The following is a 21,303-nucleotide window of genomic DNA, read 5'->3' on the forward strand; positions in this document are numbered from 1 at the left end:
TGACAACACCAGTAGTGAAGTTTAGTTAATTTACTTCACTACTGGTACTGAATATATTTACACCTTGGTTACCATTAATTTAAATATGTACATGTTCATTTTTCAGCAGATTTTTGTCTTTGATTTTTATCTTTACAATTTATTTCTGATTTCTGTTGTTAGTTACCAATTTGATGAAGAAGACACCATCATAGGTTCAAGACTTTAAGAAAAGTAGAGGCAATCACTCATTTTGGTATAAAATGCTTCTTTTGTTTTTGATTCTTGCAGAATAAAGATGGTGCTGATGATGATGATGCAAATTCCGCTGGTGGATTTGTCACAGTAAGTTATTTCAAATATCTTTTAACATTTATCTTGAGTTTTCACATCTAATTTTAGAGAATGATCTCATCTACATTCCACTTTTAAGTGAAGTAGATGTGAGAAAATATTCCTTGCCTCATCAAACCTCGGTATTTTATGTGAAAACCACTCAGTAATGCATCTAAGTTCTTGACAGGCTAAAACTTATTTAAAATATTTGGTGTATGGTAGAAGTATAAGCTATTACATACAAATTTTAACTCCAAAATTTTATATGGATCCTCAAGAGCCATATGGACCCTGGTTGAGAACCACTGATCAAGAGAAATATTCAACAGAGTATTGCACTTGGTCATCTGGTGGTCATCAAGAAAACCAAGTGTAGATAAATGACTCATACTGAAAATTAGCAAGTTCAAAGTAGAATTTACCCAGCTGATAGGAATCCATCAAGGCTTAGTTCTTAACCTTTTCCTTGTTTTATTATAGCTCTTCAGGATATAGCAGAGGTTTCAACTGGCAGCTAGGGATATTTTTCTGTTTGCTCATAAACTAATTCACACATATGGCTCTTGAGGATCCATATAAAATTTTGGAGTTAAAATTTGTATGTAATAAATTGCTTATACTTCTACAATACACCAAATATTTTAGATAAGTTTTTTTTTTTGTACAATTCCAAATAATGTTTAATTATAAAAATATTAAACATGGAATGGTTATGAGGATCCATCTGATTGAAACAGGAATCAAGGGGATCCAGAGGCAAAAAATGGTTAAGAATCACTGCTCTAGATCAACAAATACAGTACATAGATGTCCTTAGCCAAAAGCAAGCCACTGTGGTTCTTTTATTGGTGAGAAAATATCAGTAGTGACCCATTCTGTTGCAAACCTGAACTGTTTCATATCTCAGTTAATTTTCTTTCTAAATTGTTATGCTATAACTCTTCTATTTGCATAACTTTTTTGATATCAAGAAGGAAGTGCAGTTACTCATGACCCTTTGAAAAAGTCTCTCAGGCTAATAGAAGGGAGGGTGGAAAGCATCTTAGAAATTTCAGTGTGTGTGTGTGTGTGTGTGTGTGTGTGTGCATGAGTGTGTGAGTGAGATGAATTCTCAAAATTAAAATTTTTTTTCCACAGTTATTTGTAGTTTGTCTTAATTTTAATTTTAACTAATTACTTCATTAACTGTTTCATTTTGGTTTCTAAATTATATTTTTTTTAATTAAACAGCTCTCTGATGAGCAAAAAGTTTGGATGAAGCAGTCAGCTAATTGTGATTATCAAGAACTAAGTAAACTTCTATCAAAAAATCCGTCCCTTGCTAAAGAGAGGGTAAGTTTAACTCATTGCTTATAAACAACACAGACTCACACACTTGTATAAGTGATTTATTATGATTTACACCATGTTAGTTATAGTTCTAACCATACAGCTGTGACGTGAAAAGGGCAACAATTTTATGCTTTTTCACCAAGCAACTAGGATTTTGATAACTTACCATGTGGTCCTTATGCCAACATCTTAATTTACATGCATTGTTCTTTGAGAGATAGATGTAATGTTTTTCATTTCTAATGCTTTAAAGGTTAACTTTATTGAATATCAGACTCTATTCATTGTATGAAAGTCACATTATTTTGGCTCTTTCAATTAGCCTAGTTAAAAACACATGCCATTCAAAGTACATGTTGACACCATTGTGTGTGTGTGTGTATGTATGTATGTATATATATATATATATATACATATGTGTGTGTGTGTGTGTGTATATTTATATAGATATATATGTGTGTGTGTATATATATATATATATATATATATATATATATATATATATATATGCAAGTGTGTGTGTCTTTGTGTGTCCCCGACTACTGCTCGAAAACTGATGCTGGTTTGTTTACATCCCTGTAAAAGTTCTGGGGTTGATTCATCCATTAAAGATTCTTCAAGGCGGTGCCCCAGTCTAAATGACTGAAATAGATAAAAAAATATGTGTGTTTGTGTGTATGTAAGTAGGTAGTTAAGTTTGCTTATTGGCTGAAACCAATAATGCCTACTACTTCCAGTCTCCGTATGTGAAAAAATTGTCATTTGTCAGGCTCTTCTATATAAGGAGATTGTAAGTGGGCATCGGTATTAATATTCACCTGACCAAGCTAAATGATTCCTTCACTTTACAGTATTTAATACTATTCCTTTCATTCATTACTGCTGTTACTTTCTATGTGTATGTGTGTAATTTTATTGAAATATTAAATCATTACTTTATGCTGTCTTGTAAAACCAAAACTATTCTACCCAAGAGAACAACTGAAACTTCCCCACCGCCTTCCAAAACATAAATTGGATAAAAATAGTAACACGATACAGTAGTATCTAAGGCCTTACAAGAAACAACTGAAAAAATAATTTGTAGATACAAACAAATTGCTTTACTAAATAGTTTATTATTATTGTTCTTCTTTAGGAATTTGGCCCTGCTACTTGTCTTTTAATTACCCATTTCATTTACAAATCTGCTTTTCTCTAATATTGCTAGTCTTAGAAATATATTAACATATTTAAAATAGAGACCTTGCTGTTCATAAATTAATCCACATATAATTATTTGTAATTGTATAAAATGTACATATTCCACTAAGAGCAATTCTATTTAGAATTAATCTTTCCATACAATTTTTTTTACATTACATACTTAAAAACCTATTTTATTTTGTTGTCTAGGCTTGATCATTAATTACATGTTAACAGCTAAGCATATTAATGTTACAACAAAGCATATTAATTCAAATATAATGTTAAAGGGTAACAAAATGCAAAGAAATACATGAGATCAGGATTCACACATTATCACACATTTTTAACACTTTTCATATAATTTTTATACTTGTTCTGGATGCCTGATTGTATTTAGACAAGTGCTTCCCTCACTTTCAGTTTTCTCTGTGGTCATTAAGATACAAGTCAATCAACTATACCACTTCCTTGCAAATTTGTGGCCCTATGTGAAAGATAGCAGGACCATTAGCAAGACTCGCAAAATGCTTAGCAGCATTTCATCTGTCTCTATGTTCTTAGTTCAAATTCCATTGAAGTTGACTTTACCGTTCATCCTTTCAAGGTCAACAAAATAAATACCAGTTGAACACTGGGGCCAATGTAATCAAATTATCCCCTCCCCCAAAATTGCTGGTCTTGTGCTAAAATTTGAAGCCATTATTATTATTATTAGTAGTATTATTATTATTATTATTAGTAGTAGTAGTAGTAGTAGTAGTAGTAGTGCAACAGGTCAATATAGAGCTGAACAAAATGCCTTGTGGTATTAAGTTACATTTATTTACATTCTATGTTCCCTTCCAGGGTTGAATTTACTATTCACCCTTTTGGGGTTTATGAAATAAACACCAGACATATATTGAAATGGATTAATATGAATAACACTCCACCCTAAATTTGGGCTTGTGCCTAATAAGTATCCTTGCTACTATGGAAAGCAAACTCGTGCCAAGTATGCATTGCTGTTTTAATTGTATTACATTATGTAGCTTGAGATCTCACATTTCTCAATTCAAATCCCATATAATTGGTTTTGCATTTTGTTAGTGCCTGACATAAATAAAATAAGTACTAAGGGTTGATTCAATGGATTTGCAACCCACAGATATTTTGTATTTCTGCCAATGTGATAAGGACTTTTGTACATGTACTTGAACACATGTTAAGCACTTAGCTAGCAAGTGAATACAATATCTCCGTTAACTATATTGGTGTTCAGCTATGAATGTTAGAACATTAAGTAAATGAACTATGGCTCTCTTCACTAGTTGAGTTCTAGTCTGTCACAGGCAACATGTTCTGAAGTTTTGAAACTTATTCCACACAGTAAATTAAATTTGAGAATGTAGATGTCAATGCCCAACCTGGAGACAAAATCATGCCTGCAGCATACATTGCACTTACAATCCATTTAACCTTTTCATTAGCCTATAGTATTTATTTGAAAGGTGAACTTAGAGTAGTTGATTAATTTGAGGTGCTCATTTTATCATTAATTTTGTTATGAATTTACAGTTGTTGCAACTGATTCCATTCTAAATGAAGTTTGATTAGAAAAACAGATTTAAAATATTAAACACTCCCTGAACTGCATTAGCAGTAATTAAAAAGTAAACAGCCATGCATTCAGCTCATTTAATATGCTCTGATGTTTTTGTAATTAATGAAATTTCATTTTCTATTAAGCAATCTAATTATTTTTTTATCTTTCATTATGATTCCTGTTAAATTCTAGTTATGTTTTCAAAAATCTATTGGCACACTTTCATTGTCTGTTTCTTTTTGCTTTTCTTTTTTTCTTTCATGCTACCATTTTGAAATCCAGAGTTTTATTAATGTAAGTAAAGAAATTGTCTCCATTCTAATTATCATAATGCTTTAAAATTATTTTCCAGTCTTTTTTTTTTTGCTAATTGTTAGAAAATTAATGCATTCTACTTTGTTATATGCAATCACATGTGAAATGCAACTCCTAAATATAAATGGAAACAGATTGAAAATGTTAACCTTTAGTTTGATAAGACCCCACATTTTACAAAACCTCATTAAGTTTGTTTGAGACCTAGAAGTGAACCTTTGTTATATTTTTAATACAATCATTTTAATCTCACTCCCTGCTGTTTTTGCCATGGTAATTACTAAAAGTAAAATAAGGCATAAATATACAGAGAGCATTGTTTAAAAATATAACTAAAGCCTGCATATGGCCCAACCAATGCCGCTATAGAACATGTATGTTAAATGAGGATAATTTTATATATGTGCCCATATCCATTAGAGTCCAACAAACTGTCTATAAGGCTAAGCGCTTTATAGATGCAAAACCATTGGTCACTCTATGACTGGCCATGTAATTAACTTCCTATAAATTATATATATATATATGTATGTATGTACGTACACACACACATGCACACACACACACTCATAGAGAGAGAAAGATGTGGTTGTGTGGTTAGGAAGGTTACTTTTAGGTTTAGTCTCATTGTGTGGTACCTTAAGCAAGTGTCCCTGTCATATAAGCAGTGTTATTCATTTCTAATTTTTCGTGAAAACATGCCTGGCAATGGGACAGTATTATCTTGCTTGGAAACCGGTGAGGGTAGGCAAGAGAAAGGACATCCAGCTACAAGTAATCTGCCCCAATAAACTCTGAGCCTTGTAGGCATGGAAAAGTAAACATTGAAAGAGCTTTCAGCTGTAGGAAATCTGCATCAACAAATTCAATCTAACCCAAGCGAGCACAGAAAAGTGGATGTTAAATGATGAGTTTTATAGTGATGATGATGCTGAATCGCAGTAGAAACTTAGTCAAAAGAAGCAGGTTGTACATATAGTAATAGTCAACAATTGGTGAGCCCTAAATGACAGTCGATAAACCCAGCTCTGACTTCAACATAGGATGGCTTCCATTAGTATATATATGCTGAAATTTAATATTTATTCTATGCAATGGTGGCATGATGATTAATAATGACACTGAAACCCAGTCTAGAGTTCAAAGACTAAAGAAAATTAGATAATAGATTGATCAAAATGATATGAAGAATAAAGATACATGAATGAGGAGAGTAACACTTGAGAGCATTTAATTTAGTTTAGCAATAACAGATGTAAGAGATTCATTTGTATAATCAGTCTCAAGGACTTTAGAGAAGAGTTGAAAGAGATTAGCATTTAAGATGCTTTTCTAAAGCTGGAATGCCTTATGTCATTAACTGAGAAATTTTCTTGAGAGGATAAGATTTTCTTTTGCTTTCTAGGAATCTGGAATAAAGGTAAAAACAAATTATTAAAATTGAGACTGAAATTGTGTGGCAGCGTAATTTTACATAATGTATGTGTTATGTCAAGCCACAATTGGAAAGAGACAAATACACACACACACATGCACACACACAAGCAAGAAATACCTATCTGTCTGTAATTTTCTCGCCTCCCTCTCTCTCAGTATATATATATATATATCATCATCATCGTTTAGTGTCCGTTTTCTATGCTGGCATGGGTTGGACAGTTCGACTGGGGTCAGGAAAGCCAGAAGGCTGCACCAGACTCCAGTCTGATTGGGCAGTGTTTCTACAGCTGGATGCCTTTCCTAACGCCAAGCACTCCAAGAGTCTAGTGGGTGCTTTTTACATGCTACCAGCACGAGAGCCAGTCAAGGCATTGCTGGCATTGGCCATGTTCAGATGGTGCTTTTTACATGGCATTGGCACAGAAGCCAGTCAGGACGAGGAGGCTGGCATCGACGATGTTCTGATGGTGCTTTTTATGTGTCACCAGCAAAGGGACCACAACTACAATTTCCATTTGATTGTAATTTGATTTCATTTGATGTTGCTGTATTTGACTTAGTAGTTCTCCTCAAGCATGGCATGTTGCCCTATGATCCAAGGGTACTTTTGAGTTGGCTGGTTATGCGACACTGGTGTAGGTTACAGCTATGATCTCCCTTTATTTGCCAGGTCTTCTCAGTCACAGCATATCTCCAGAGGTCTCTGTCTTTCGTCATTTCCTCTGTGAGGCCCAGCATTCAAAGGTCATGCTTCACCACCTCATCCCATGTCTTGCTGGGTCTCCCTCTACCCCGGATTCCTTCCACTGTTTGGGAGTGACATTTCACACAGCTTCCCTCATCTGTCCGTAATACTTGACCATACCAGCGCAAATGTCTTTCTTGCACACCACGTCCAATGCTTCTTATGTCCAACATTTCTTTCAGGGCGCTTACACTCTGTTTGTGTGTGCACACTGACATTACACATCCAGCGGATCATGCTAGCTTCATCTCTTTCGAGCCTATGCATGTTGTCAGCAGTCACAGTCCATGTTTCACTGACATGAAGCATGGCAGTTCGCATACATGCATCATACAATCTATCTTTCACTCTGGGCAAGAAGCTCTTTGTCACCAGTAGGGGTAGAAGCTGTCTGAACTTTGCCCAGGCAGTCCTTATATATATATATATATATATTGTATATACAAATCACTCACAAGGCTTTGGCCCAGAAGGTACCTGCTCAAGATACCATGCAGTGGGACTGAACCTGAAAGCATATGGTTAGCAAGCAAACTTCTTAATCACACAGCTACATCTGCACATATATATATGGGTGCAAGCATGGTTTTATGGTTAAGCAGTTTGCTTCCCAATTACATGGTTCCAAGTTCAGTCCCACTACATGGTACCTTGAGCAAATGTCTTCTATAACCCTGGGCTGACTAAAACCTTTAAGGGATTTAATAGTTGGAAACTAAAAGAAGCTCGTCTTTGTGTGTGTGTTCTTATCTTGACACCACCTGATAGTTGTACATGTGTGTCACTATCACACAAGAAATGTTATTCATTTCCAATCTTCTGCTAAAACATGTTAGGTCATGGGGAAATAACCTTGCTTGGAAATAGATGAGGATTGATGACAAGAAGTTGCATCTGGCCATAGAAAATCTTCCCTGATAAACTCCATCCATCAAGTTTTTTCTCACAGAGCACTAGTTAATTCTAGAATATAACAGAGGACACTTAGCCAAGTGGAAACCATGGAAATCACATAGAAACCATGCTTTTTGTGTTGACTATTATAGTATTCAGAGGGATAGAACATTGAGTGCTTAGTCAATATACATTGCTTTGTATCAATATCACAATGTGTATATGTGCTTGTGTATATTTATTTGTTTAGCTGTAAGAGAAGCTGAAGATCAGTCAAAATTTGTAATATATGTATAATGTCGTTTTTCTTTCATATTTTGGTATTACTGTTGAATTTCTGAATTTGGAATCACTTCAGGGTGTAAGTAAATTTTCTTTTCTCATTGTTAAAAAAAGATATGCAAATCTTTGAAATAACTCTTTATATTAAAAGCCTCCCTGTTATAATGTATTTGGGTCAGTTGTTGGCAGTAGGAAAGAATAATACTGAAGCCAATTAATTTGCATTCTGTCTGAAAGTTGTATCAATAAGAAGCCATTGTAATAAGCTTAGTGTTCCTGTATGACAAAGCTCTCATTTATCAATTAATCTTTTTCTATTCACAACAAAATGTGTTTCTACTAGAACCAACAACATTCTCAGAAATTATTGGAAAATGTTGAGTACAAATGTTTATCTCATGCATGGAGATGTTCTAGGATTTGATCTAGTGTTTTAGAGTTATTTGATTAAAACTGATTGGCATGGGGGTTAGTTTCCGAAGCAGTTTTTACAAATCTGGAAAATATAGTTTTCTTTTTGTAATTGAATAATGAAAATAGAAATAAAGTTTTCAAAAATCATTTTGTTACTCTTTAAACTTTAGTTGCAATTACTCCCTGTCTACTTATCCAGACATAGTTCTTTTCTGCTGATTGGGGCTGCTAAAATACATATGGGACTTAAATATGCTTTAGTGGGGTTGAAACTGTTGTCAGTGCACAAACAAGATCACCATTACTGTGCCCAGTGGTAAGCTGGCAAAATCATTTGCATGCTGGACAAATTTTGCCAAGGTCAACTTTGCCTTATATCCATTTGGAGGTCGATTAAATGAGCACCAGTTGAGCTCTGGGTCAAAGTAATTGACTAGCCTTATCCTCCCAAATTGCTGGTAAAAAAATTACTGTGCCCAACAAAGGCATAACATTTTCACTCTACTTTGTTTATTTCTTTGATGATTGAATTTTTCTGCTAAATTGTGATGTAGCTTCATCAATGCTGAGAAGAGTAAACTTGTCATACAATTTTTGAAATTTTGCTTTTCAGTTGCTCAGTCTGTTCATCCATGCTAGTGAAGCTTCTTTCCCACATCTTGCTCATGACTTGTTAAGTGTTAAGGTTAGAGTTATGGATTAAGATAAACATGCATTGTCCATTTCGAAATGATATTTACTGTTATGATTATTTTAAAAGACATCATCATTGCAGGTGGAACCACTTCATACGAGTGTCATCTCTTGTGTTCTTAGGAATATTATATTTCAAGAAAGTTTCTTATTAGAATATAGTATATATTACATAGTGTTTTGTTGTGTGAAGCGCAGCATATCACTATATGTATTTTGCATTGTATGCCTCAGCCTTTTTGCTATTGCATTGGTTGGAGATGATCTTTTTATTAATAGTTATATATTAGTTTAGTACATTAAGTGACAAAGTGAAGATAGCCACTCAATATGAGTTTGAAACATGAAAAAAAGCAGTATGATGCTGAAGAAATTGTAGGCTTTTATATGCATGTGTTTTGCAGATGTGGTGGCCGGTGGCCAAACACAGCAGTAACTATGACCTGTAGTCAAAATTGAATAGAAGTCTGTAAAAGATAAAATGATATTAAAGCTGGATTCATTCATTAAGCACTGCAGTCTTGCATCACAAAGTTGTTCTTAACCTAGCATTCTTCAAGATATGTGAATCAAAGGACAGTTAAGAAATGCTTAAGATTAGTTACACATAGCAAGCCTAAATTAAGTATCACTGGGCAGGCCCTTCTGACTTAGCAGCCCTGAGACTATAGAAAAGAGTGCAGTAAAGGACATTTGATGTTAATATCTTGAGGCAGATATCAGCCGAAAAGAAAACCCCTAAAACAGAAACCTTAGAAAGCCCTAGATGTTTGGAAAATATTTTATCAGCGACCTATGCTCTCAGAGACGATGTGATTAATAACACCCTAACTAAGAAATAAAATGAAACCTATTATTCAGTAAAAGAAATTAACCCTTTAGCATTCATACTACTCTGTCAACTGTATTACTGGCACTCCATCAATTACAATGACAAGGGTTCCAGTCATTCCGATCAAGGAAACAGCCTGCTTGTGAAATTAACGTGCAAGTAACTGAGCACTCTACAGACACAGTGTGTGACAAGGCTGGACCTTTGAAATACAGGTATTACTCATTTTTGTCAGCTGAGTAGACTGGAGCAAAGTGAAATAAAGTGTCTTGCTCAAGGGCACAATGTGTCACTGGGAATTGAACTCATGACTTTGCAATCATGAACCAAATACCCTAACCACTAAGCCACACACCTTCACTGTGTGTGTCAACTATAATGCTCGGTTATTCACATTGTTTTGTGGTTTTGAGATTTCAGTGATGTGATTGTTTATTTTACAATGACATTGTAGAGTAGGTGTAAGAGGTTGGATACAACCAGTTTGAACATTAAATGGGTGAAATATTTTGGCCGGATATGACAGGTTTAAATGTTAAAGGGTCAATGTGCCTAATAACATTTTGTATCTGACATAGTTTGAGCTTATGCTCTATGATATTTGTAATCTTAATATATTTAGTTTAACATAAATTTATGTCTGTATGCATGCATATATATGTTTGTTAACTTTTTAATGTATTTCATACTTTTTTCACTACTCTCTTTCCCTATTTTTTTTTATGACTTGCTAATTTATCCTGGAACTCTGAATATTTATTTGGTTTCCTCAAACAGTATGTAAGTAAAACATTGCTATATTTATTTACTATATTCAATTTTTTTTAGGTTTTCAAGAATCATATTTTTCTTTTTTTTTTTTAATATCATACCTTTGGCATTATGTCATGCTTGAGAAGAAGACCCATCAAGCTAAGTAAAATTGCATTTGTGACAGATACTGGTGTCATGCAAATTGGTACCCATGCCAGTGGCACATAATAGCCCCCCAATGTCAAATAAATGGCATCCATCCCAGCAGCACATGAAAACACCCATTACACTCTCGGAGTGGTTGACGTTAGGAAGGACATCCAACCATAGAAAACCGTGCCAAATCAGATTGGAGTCTGGTGCATCCTTCCAGCATGCCAGTCCAGTCAAACTGCCAACCCATGCCAGCATGGGCAACGGATGTTAAATGATAATGATGATGATGATCACTGCTAAGGACAATGTAGAAACTTCTTCAGACCACTTTAACTTGATTGTATTAGTAGTATACGATTTGCCTTCTGGGTTTATAGGCAGGTACTGAAATGGCCAAAGATAGATTTAATTCTTAACATAATGAGACTTTATACCTGAATAAAGTTTTAAACAAGAACTAATTTAAAGCATTTTTTAGAATGAGAATGTTCTTTTAAGAATATAATCACGGGATTTTATTTTCATTTCAAGATTTGTATTGCTTCATTTTCCTCAGTCTCTTCTCTCTGCCTGTTGCTTCTGTTATTATTTCTACATTTCAATTCTTTACAGTGAAGGACATATCTCTACCCAGCTCACTCAATTCATTCATCTCCTCTTTCTCTTGTCTTTTCACTATGTCTTAAACTTCTAGACTTTGTACCAAACAATGAAGAGTAGCAAAATTTTCTTTATTTTGTGACCTTGTCACACTCTTGTTCACTGGCATAGAGACCATCACTAGTTTCCTTGGATTCCTCTCTTTCACTTTGTACCAGGTACGTGCCGTCAGTAATTACTCAGAGTAGGCCTTTATGTAGTAAAGCACACACAAATTAAATGAAACACAGGCATGAGACTGATTTGAAGGCAGATTTACTTATAAATGTGAGATATTAAGCTTTAAAAATACTGACAAATGTCTTATTTCTGTCCGTGGCTTTCCATTACTGAGATATTTTATGAGCTAATATTAAAGGTGTTCAGCTCATGAACAGGAGGTTGTATGTTCAATTCTAGAACCATATGGTGCATCATATCCTTGAGCAAGGCACTTCATTTCATGTTACTTCAGTCTTGTCAGCTGTAAATAAGTACAAGCTGAGTACCAGGACAGGTGTCTCTCTCTTTCTAGCTCTCAAATTCTGGATGTTCCACTGAGTCCTAAATAATGAAATATGTGTGCAACAATGAATTAGAGGTGAGGGATGAGAAATCTAATGATAGTTTAAGTTCATGAAAATCTATTAAGATTTTAAAAATTAAATAAAGTTTACTTACTTTTCATGGAACACAGACTTAATCAATTTCATGAACTTTAAGATTGTTGGTACTAGAACCAAATAATCAGATTCTTGTTTCTCCATAAATGATCATGAAAAGTTCTTTAAATGGTTTGTTTTAATAATTTTCTCTATATTATTTCCATCATCAACAACACTAAACAAATATTGCATTTCTTTGATTTTATTATAACATGTTACATATTAGCTAGCTTTAATTAACGTATGTATATAAAACAAGATATTTTGTTGTCTAATTTAAGTTTCAAGATTAATAGTGTTTCAATTAAATGACAGACATTCAAGTAGCCAGTCAAATCATCACAATCATCATCATGAAATGTTTATTAGAAACCACAAAACATTGGATATAATTGTCCTCGTTGATTTTACTATATAAATTAGATACTAAGTCAAGTTAATTAGAGTACCTGTCTAACTGTGTCACTGCACTGGAATATCAATAACATGAAGATAATTCTCTTTAAATAGGTACAGTGCAGTTCTAAAGTTCACCATTGTTTTTATGGCAATACTGAAGTCCCCTTAGGGATATGGTCCATAATGAATTCTCCAATTGTGATTGTGTGTAACCAACCATTCATTCAAGTATATTTAGTATGAATGCAAGAGTCAATTGTTAGATTAACTTAAGAAAGTAAATCTGCAGGAGAAAGCCTCAAATCAACAACAAAATGTTCTTGTTTGACCTGTAAAACTTAGCCCTCTCTCCCCCTCTCTCACTCACTCTCTCTCTCTTCTATCACACCCAGTCATCTTAAAGGGAAAAATATATTCAATAATGTTGTCCGAGACACATAATGCCAAAAAAACTCTGGATGGCTGAGGCCAGAGTATTTTTGAAAACAAGATGTGCCCAAACTGAGCTGTCCTATGGTTAAACAACAACAGCCAAATACACCATCATCATCCTGCCATTATGATATAATATAACCATGTTAGGCATTGCAGAAATCCAGAGTACACATGTATATGGTAATTGTGTCTCGCTTATCTAATTTTTAATATCTCATTAAAACTTGATTTCATTCAGTTACTATTTATTCTATTTATAAGTCATTTAAATGCTTTCTTGTGTATATATATCTCGTATTTTTTTACTTGATTCAGTCATTAGACTACAGTCATGCCGGGGTGCCACCCTGAGGAATTTTTTTGTCAAATGAATAAACCCAAATACTTATTTTGTTTTTAACCCTGGTACTTATTCTATCAGTCTCTTTTGCCAAACTGCTAAGTTACAGAGACATAAACACACCTACATCAGTTGTAAAGCAGTGGTGGGAGACAAACATAAACACAAAGTCACAAGCACTTATATATATATCTACTACATATGTGGAAAATCGGTGTGTTTGTTTGTGGCATTGTTAGCTAACTCCTCCTACATCATTTTATTGATTTTGATGAAACTTGACACATGAGTAGAACTCATATCTGGAAACCTTGTGATATACTTAGATTGTTGAAAAAATCGATAATACAGCCCCTGGAAGGGATATTTATATCTACCTCATATAAATAATTTTTTTAAACACTCAAGGGAAATAACCCATAGCACCTGCACTTACAGTTGTTAGTTTTTAGTGAAGCAATCAATTCACAGTTTTCAACTGCTAAACCATATTATTGCACTTTCTTGATGCATGTACACTTTCAATTCTCATAACTCCGATAATTCTGCATTTTTCCAGTTAAAATTTTTCGATGACAGTACATAAATTTTTGATTCCACAACGTATTTATGGGAACATAAACAAAACCAGTTTCAGTGTTTCTGTTGTATTGGGTTGTCAAGAAAGTAATTTTGTTTTTTGCAAATAGAGTTATGATTATTTTGAATGACTTTTGTCAATGTTATGATTTTTTACATTTTGACATTTGATAGCCATTACTTTTAGCTTACTTTAAAAGCAAATTGCATGTAATTTTGTTTACAGCTGATAGTTCAGTGTCAATTTTAACATGGAGTTAAAAAAATGAACATTTCTGCCATATTTTGCCTTTTTATTTCTGTAAAGGCCAGAAAGCTGCTGAGGCTCACAAAGAGATATGTAAAGTTTATGGTGTTGATTGCTTAACAGAACACATGTCAGAATTGGTTTTAAAATGCTGTTCTGGAGATATTTCACTCAAAGATGACCAACGTTCTGGTTGACCTACTGAAGTTGATGATGATTGAAGCAAGGCCATAATTGAATCTGAGATTGTAGAAAGATTAAATGTATCATGCACAACAACTGAAAATCACTTAAATGTCTTGGACTTAAGAAGCTCAATATTTGGATTCCACATAAATTGAAAGAGATTCACTTAATACAACGAATCAATTTGCAATATGCATCTCAAATGCAATGAAATCCACCTTTTTTTTTTTAATCGAATCATCATTGGTGATGAAAAATGGATTAACACCAATCGAAAACAATCATGGTTCAAGCATAATGAACCAGTACAAACCACATCAAAAGCCGAATTACATCAAAAAAAGGTCATGCTGTCAATTTGGTGGGATTACAAAGGTGTTGTGTACTTTGAGCTGCTTCCAAGGAACTAAATGATCAATTCAGATATTTACTGTCAACAACTAATGAAACTGGTGGAAGCAATCAAAGAAAGACAGCCAGAATTGGCAAATCATAAAGGAATCGTGTTCCACCATGACAGCGCTAGATCACATGTCTTTACTGACTCATAAAATATTATTGGAGCTTGGTTGGGAAGTGATGTCATATCCTCCGTATAACCCTGACCTTGCACTATCAGATTACCATTTATTTCAAAGTTTGCAAAATTCTTTGAACAGTAAAACTTTCAATAATGATGGTGGCGACCTGAAATCACACTAGCTTCAGTTTTTGGCTGATAAGGACCGGAAGTTTTATGAGCACAGAATCGTGAAGTTGCCTGAAAGATGGCAAAAGGTCATCAAACAAAATGGAAAATATATAATTGATTAAAGTTCATTCTTTGTATGAAAATAAAAAAAATACTTTTATTTCACACTAAAAAGCCGAAATTACTTTCTTGACAACCCAATACTTTCTAATTGGAAAGTTCACCCAATGTTTATATCTGTTGACCATATGAGGACCAGTGCACCTAAATGGTTCACTTGACCTCTGGCTTTGTTATCAATGTACTTTGGGAAGTACTCTCTGAGTCACTACTAGCTCATCAAGCCTTGAGATCAATAAACTACTGTTCATTAACTAACACAAGACTGCTCTTTACATATAGAAGTATTTCTTTGTTTCTGATATAGTTAACTTCTCCACCACCACTCCTATTACATCACCTTCACCATCACTATCATTGCCACTATCATCAATTCATTCACCACCGTCCCTGTCACCTCTGTGCACCTTTGTAACTACTACTGCCTCCATCACCACCATCATCACTACTACTACTGCCACCATCACCACTACTACTACAACTAACACCACCATCACTACTACTACTGCTACTACCTCTTCCACCACCATCAACACTACTACTGCTGCTAACACCTCCACCACCATCACTATTACTACTAACACATCCACCACCCCCATCACTACTACTACTACCTCCATCACTATTACTACCTCTTCCACCACCATCACTACTTCTACTACTACCTCCACCACCATCACTATTACTACTGCTACTAACACCTCCACCACCATCACTACTATTACTGCTGCTCCTAACACCTCCACCACCATCACTATTACTACTAACACATCCACCACCACCATCATCACTACTACTACTGTCATCATTGCTGCTATGATAGATCTTTTGTTGCCACAACAGTCACTCTCACTGTTGTTTTTGCCATCATTAACACTATTACCTTTGTCATTACCACCATCACTATAGCAGTCACTGCCACCACTGCTTCCTTACGACCACTACTACTATCACTAACACCATTATCTCACTCATTACAATAGCCATTTCTCTATTACTATTATCATCATCATCACCACCAGCACTATCCATCTATCACTACTATTATCACCATCACTATCACTTCTCTATCACTAGTATCACTCTCCCTACCACCACAACTACATCTCTATCACTACTATCACCACCACTACTGCCACTATTAGTAATGCTATCCCTGTCACAACTACCACTTGTTGAGAGACACTGTCCAACTTCCATGATTGACTCTATTCTGTATTGATTGATAGTGGTAAACGACCTCTTCTGGTAAGGACCTCTGACTATTTATAAATTTCTGAAAGCCCCTCTGTCTGTCATGTACCATATGATGCAGCACTGATGATATTTTGACATGTTTCTTTTTTACTAAGTCTCAGATTTATAAAGAAAGAAGCGAGATTTTGTCATGTCCATGTTTCTCTACTGAGCATTAGCACTGATACAACTGAACTGAAATGGCCACAATTTGAAATCAAGACCATACTTGGGTCTCCGCCCACTAAAAGCTTCTATTTCTATTGCACTCACTGTATAAATCTATGCTAAAATTTATCTATTAGATTACATTACTTCTGACGACTTCTATGACAGCGCTACTATGATATATTTTCTTCTTTATTTCTGCACTTTATCACAAGAATATGTCTGCTATCATCAACATCATGGATTGTAAAATTGCATTTAGTATCTTTTCTTTTATTTGATGCGTTGGTCTGGTCCAGTTGCGACTGCTGTGAACATGGAGTTGACCTACAGTAACATATTGGGTATGATCTGCATAGACCTTTAGATCTTGACCACAATACTCCTGCGACACTGTATCTCATTAAGGAAGTAAAGAGGCAGTAAATTTGACTGGTGGAGCAGGACATAAGGCCTAGTTGTTACATGTTTAGTAGTAAAGGCCTCTTAAGGGCTTTCTGCCCAGAAGGACAGAAAAATTGAGAGGGTAGCAACAGACAGTGGTACATCAACATGGCCGCAGCTCTGAGCTGAAACTAGAAAAAAAAAACAGCAGTATGGAGGCGCAATAACCCAGTGGTTAGAGCAGCGGACTCGTGGTTGTAAGAACATGGTTTCGATTCCCAGACCAGGCATTGTGAGTGTTTATTGAGCAAAAACACCTAAGCTCCATGAGGCTCTGGCAGGGCGGGGGTTGTGAACCCTGCTGTACTCTTTCACCACAACTTTCTCTCACTCTTTCTTCCTACTTCTTCCACAAAACAGAGGAACCATGGTGTAACTCACTATGGTGAGGTAAACTATGAAAACCATAGTTGCTGCTAATAATGTTTCCAGGGCCTCACTAATCACAGCTCTGAGAATAACTAGAGTAGAAGCAAAGTCAAGTAGAATTATGTTGTCCTCAGTGCTACTCATGCCAGTGGCTGATGAGGTAGAGCAGTAAAAGGACAAAGTATACCCTCCTCAAGCACTGAACTGGCCAGAGTTACCAAGCAGCAGTTGTTTTCCGTCATCTTGAGATAGTGTTGAGGAGGCAATAGAGCATAAAGAAGGATGGGATGGAAACTGTTTAGGAAAATAAAACCAGTAAAAGATGCAGAAGTATGGGCCCCAGTCTAAAAAACAAAACAAAAACAGGTTGGCTACTGGAAGTTCCTCATGGTAGAGCACCTATCTGTTTGCTAAGCCTAGTCTTCATGGTCATCCGAATCAGTGGTGAGAACCTGGTGCAAATTGTGAATGAGCTGTACAAATGCAAGAGGAATTAATATAGTGTTGATTTATAAGGAGATGGGAGATGATTTACTACTAAATATTTATAGAGATTGCCCTGGTCTCATTTCTCTGATTTCAGTGTCTTTATCTAATTCATTGTTCCCAGTTTGTTGTCCTGCAGATCCATCTGCAGGAACCTTCTCTGCCCCACTCTGTCATAGTAATCCCTTCATCCTGTCATGAAGCTGACCTGCCCCAGGCCTTGTAGTCCTGCAAAGTGCATGGTGACCTCAATTGTACTGGTGACATGATAAAAGCAGCCAGTCCGGCTGGCAGAATTGTTACCACATTGGACAAAATGCTTCGTGGCATTTTTTGCATCTCTTTGGTGTTCTGAGTTCAAATTTCACCAAAGTCAATTTTGCCTTTCATCCTTTCTGTGTTGATAAATAAATACCAGTAGAGTACTGGCATTGATGTTACCAACTTACTTCTTACCCCATAATTTCAGGCCTTGTAACTAAAATAGAAAGGATTATTATCATCATCATTGTTCTTAGGAAGCATGGTCTAATGGTTAGGATGATGTATTCATGATTGTGAGATCATGATTTCAGTTCCTACACTGGGTGGTGCATTGCGTTCTTGAGCAAATTACTTCATCTCACATTGCTCTGCAATCACTTCAACACATGGTTTGTGCTACACTGTGCACTTCTTCAGGCAATATCAATTTGATAGATGGAAGGAACTAATGTACAGCACATGCATTTGATCACTGTAATCAAACCATTTGTGTAGGTTGTTTGGCAAAAGCTGAAATTCATACACCGTCTTTGACAGGTTAGTGTATCATCGTAGTCATTGTCATCATCATCATCATCATTATTATTATAATGGGGTGGCAGAGATTGTAAGCATGCTCGACAAAATGCTTAAAGCAGTTCATCTGTCTCCACATTCTGAGCTCAAATTCCATCGAGGTCAACTTTGCCTGTCATCCCTTCAGGGTCGATAAAATAAGTACTAGTTGAACACTGGGGACAATGTAATCGATTCGTCCCCTCCCCCAAAATTGCTGCCCTTGTGGCAAAATTTGAAACCATTGTTATTATTATTATTATTAGTAGTAGTAGTAGTAGTAGTAGTAGTAGTAGTAGTAGTGTTGTTGTTGTTGTCGTCGCCGCCACCACCGCTACAGCAGATAGTGAAGGGTCAGTTAAAAATAGAATAAAGGCACTAATAGCCTTCCAATATTTAGTTTTGTCTTTCGCCTTTTTGAATTTTTCCTTTCGTGCTAATGACTGAAGTCATTAATCTGGTTCACTATTAGCTTTTTATTTTCTGCTATGATGGCAAAAATGAACAATCTCTTCAAAATTATTTTATAATTGTTGAGATTTAGACCCTTTTTTCCACAGTATTTTAAATAATACTCTTATTCTTTTTGGACCTCATTTAAATAATAGTAGTTGTTACCCTTATTGTACCCCACACAGGTCTAGGACATGACAGTACCAGTTTTGTTTGGTATTGCTATATTGTTCAGCTTCATTTCAAAATGGTTAGAGAATGGGTAAGCAATTGATCTACACACCAGCCACAGACCTAGCATGCTGGATTACCATTTTCTTGTCTGGTTTGTAATGTGGTGAGCAACATGCCATCATTTGCATAGACTCTCCATTGAATGAGATGCTTGAGTTGCCTTTTCTTTGTTTAATAAATTGATACCACAACAGTTATACCTACCATGGCTTTCTTTTGCTGTAGTAAACTCACACTCCATTCTTTTCTTTACTTCTCTGTCTATTTGGCTATCTATAACAATGCTTTCAGACTTCTGAAAGATTGTCTCTCAACCAAGTCTTTTCATTCAAGGACAACCCTCATTTCTGATGGCAGCAAAGTGATAAGCAATGTGGTAGGCATAGACTTAAAAAGTATTACTCTTATTTTTGTTTGGGAAATTTAGTTATTGTTATGGTTGATATATATATATATATTATAAAAAGGGTTGAATGTGGATTCATCCTTTAATTGGAGTAATTTCCAAAAGATTTCTAATTTTGATTCTTCATAATTTGAATTTACTGATGCAAATTGATGTAGATATGAAAGGTTACTTATATATATATATATATATATACACACACACACACATATACACACATGACTGCATGTCATAAGCCTGAGTAATTCACAAAGGCTTTTGAGATCTTCTGAAAGGTGTCTTCTCCCACTTCTTTCCTATTGTTAGTTGGATGTCCATCACTACAACACCTCATTATACCCAACTGACATGGTAAATGGCTAAATGTAAGGTGTTTCCTACTTTGCAGGGGTTTGTTTTGTTTTCCAACCTCCCACCTCTGTAATAAATAATACTCATTTGAATTTCTTCACAACTTTTTTTTTTTAATATTTTTAATTCAGTTATATTTATAAATATTAACTTACATTAATGTTGCTTTTCTTTTTATTATTTTGGACTTTCTTTCATCATTGCCCTCACTCCCTATTTGGCAATGGGTGGACCCTTTAGTTGCAATAAATCCAAAGGTACAGACATCTTAATACTTGAGAATAGTTGTAGTTGTAAAATGAAATCTAATTTAACGTGTCCATATATAGAGAAAAACTAGTGAACAGGACAAGTCAAAAGTTGTGTTAAAATGGCAGCAGTTGGGTTAAGTTAGATATTTTATTCATACAACATCCATTGTTAGAGGCAAGAGGGAGCTTTATCATCCTGGCTTCATCATGTTCTTTTTCTTTCCCCTTTTTAAATTTCAGACATCATTCTGATTATTTATTTAAATTGATTATTTATGTAGCAAGAGAACAGTTCATGACATAGTCTCCTGTCTACTCACATTTTCACTTAACTGTTAATACCAGTTCCCTTATTCTTCCCTTACTTTCTTTCTGAAGCCAACTTCAGCTCCCCAGCTGCTGCTAATTCCAACCTTCAATGAAGAGTTTGAAAACTTGCTCACTTCATAACAATACTCATGCCAGTGTCACTTTTTTTTTTTTTTTTTTATTACATATTAATCAGAAATGAAATTTATATAATTGACAATAGGTTCTCTAAATAAATAAGAAAATTACCATTTCTTACATATTTTTTTTCTTTTTACATTTATTTTAAGATTAAAGGATTCATAATCAGATCTCTTTTTCAAAAAGAAGGGAAGGAAGTGTTCCTCTTGGATATGAGTGAGCACAAGACTGATTTAGCTTTTCATTCTTTCTTTTCTTGGGAACCTCACTAAATTAAGTTTTCCTAGATCTTCTTTGAACTAACTGAAGTTGTTTTATCCAGAAATTAAAACTGGTTCAAAAAGTGCATTTGCTATTTATTTACACTAAACCAGCACGACATACAAATATA

At 34.9% G+C, this 21,303-nt stretch overlaps 1 protein-coding gene across 5 annotated transcripts in view; it reads left to right on the plus strand.

The window, feature by feature from the left end:
- Nucleotides 1-21,303, plus strand: part of LOC115211160 (ankyrin repeat domain-containing protein SOWAHB) — a 161,817-nt gene that overhangs the window by 65,480 nt on the left and 75,034 nt on the right. For all 5 annotated transcript variants that reach the window (XM_036503466.1, XM_036503464.1, XM_036503465.1 and 2 more), the window contains 4 exons: nt 271-324; nt 1,546-1,647; nt 4,703-4,715; nt 6,221-6,225. In XM_036503466.1, coding sequence (XP_036359359.1) covers nt 271-324; nt 1,546-1,647; nt 4,703-4,715; nt 6,221-6,225 — 174 coding nt within the window. The remainder of the gene's footprint in view (nt 1-270; nt 325-1,545; nt 1,648-4,702; nt 4,716-6,220; nt 6,226-21,303) is intronic.

This window comes from Octopus sinensis, linkage group LG1, assembly GCF_006345805.1.
Source record: "Octopus sinensis linkage group LG1, ASM634580v1, whole genome shotgun sequence".
In the NCBI taxonomy this organism is placed as follows: domain Eukaryota; kingdom Metazoa; phylum Mollusca; class Cephalopoda; order Octopoda; family Octopodidae; genus Octopus; species Octopus sinensis.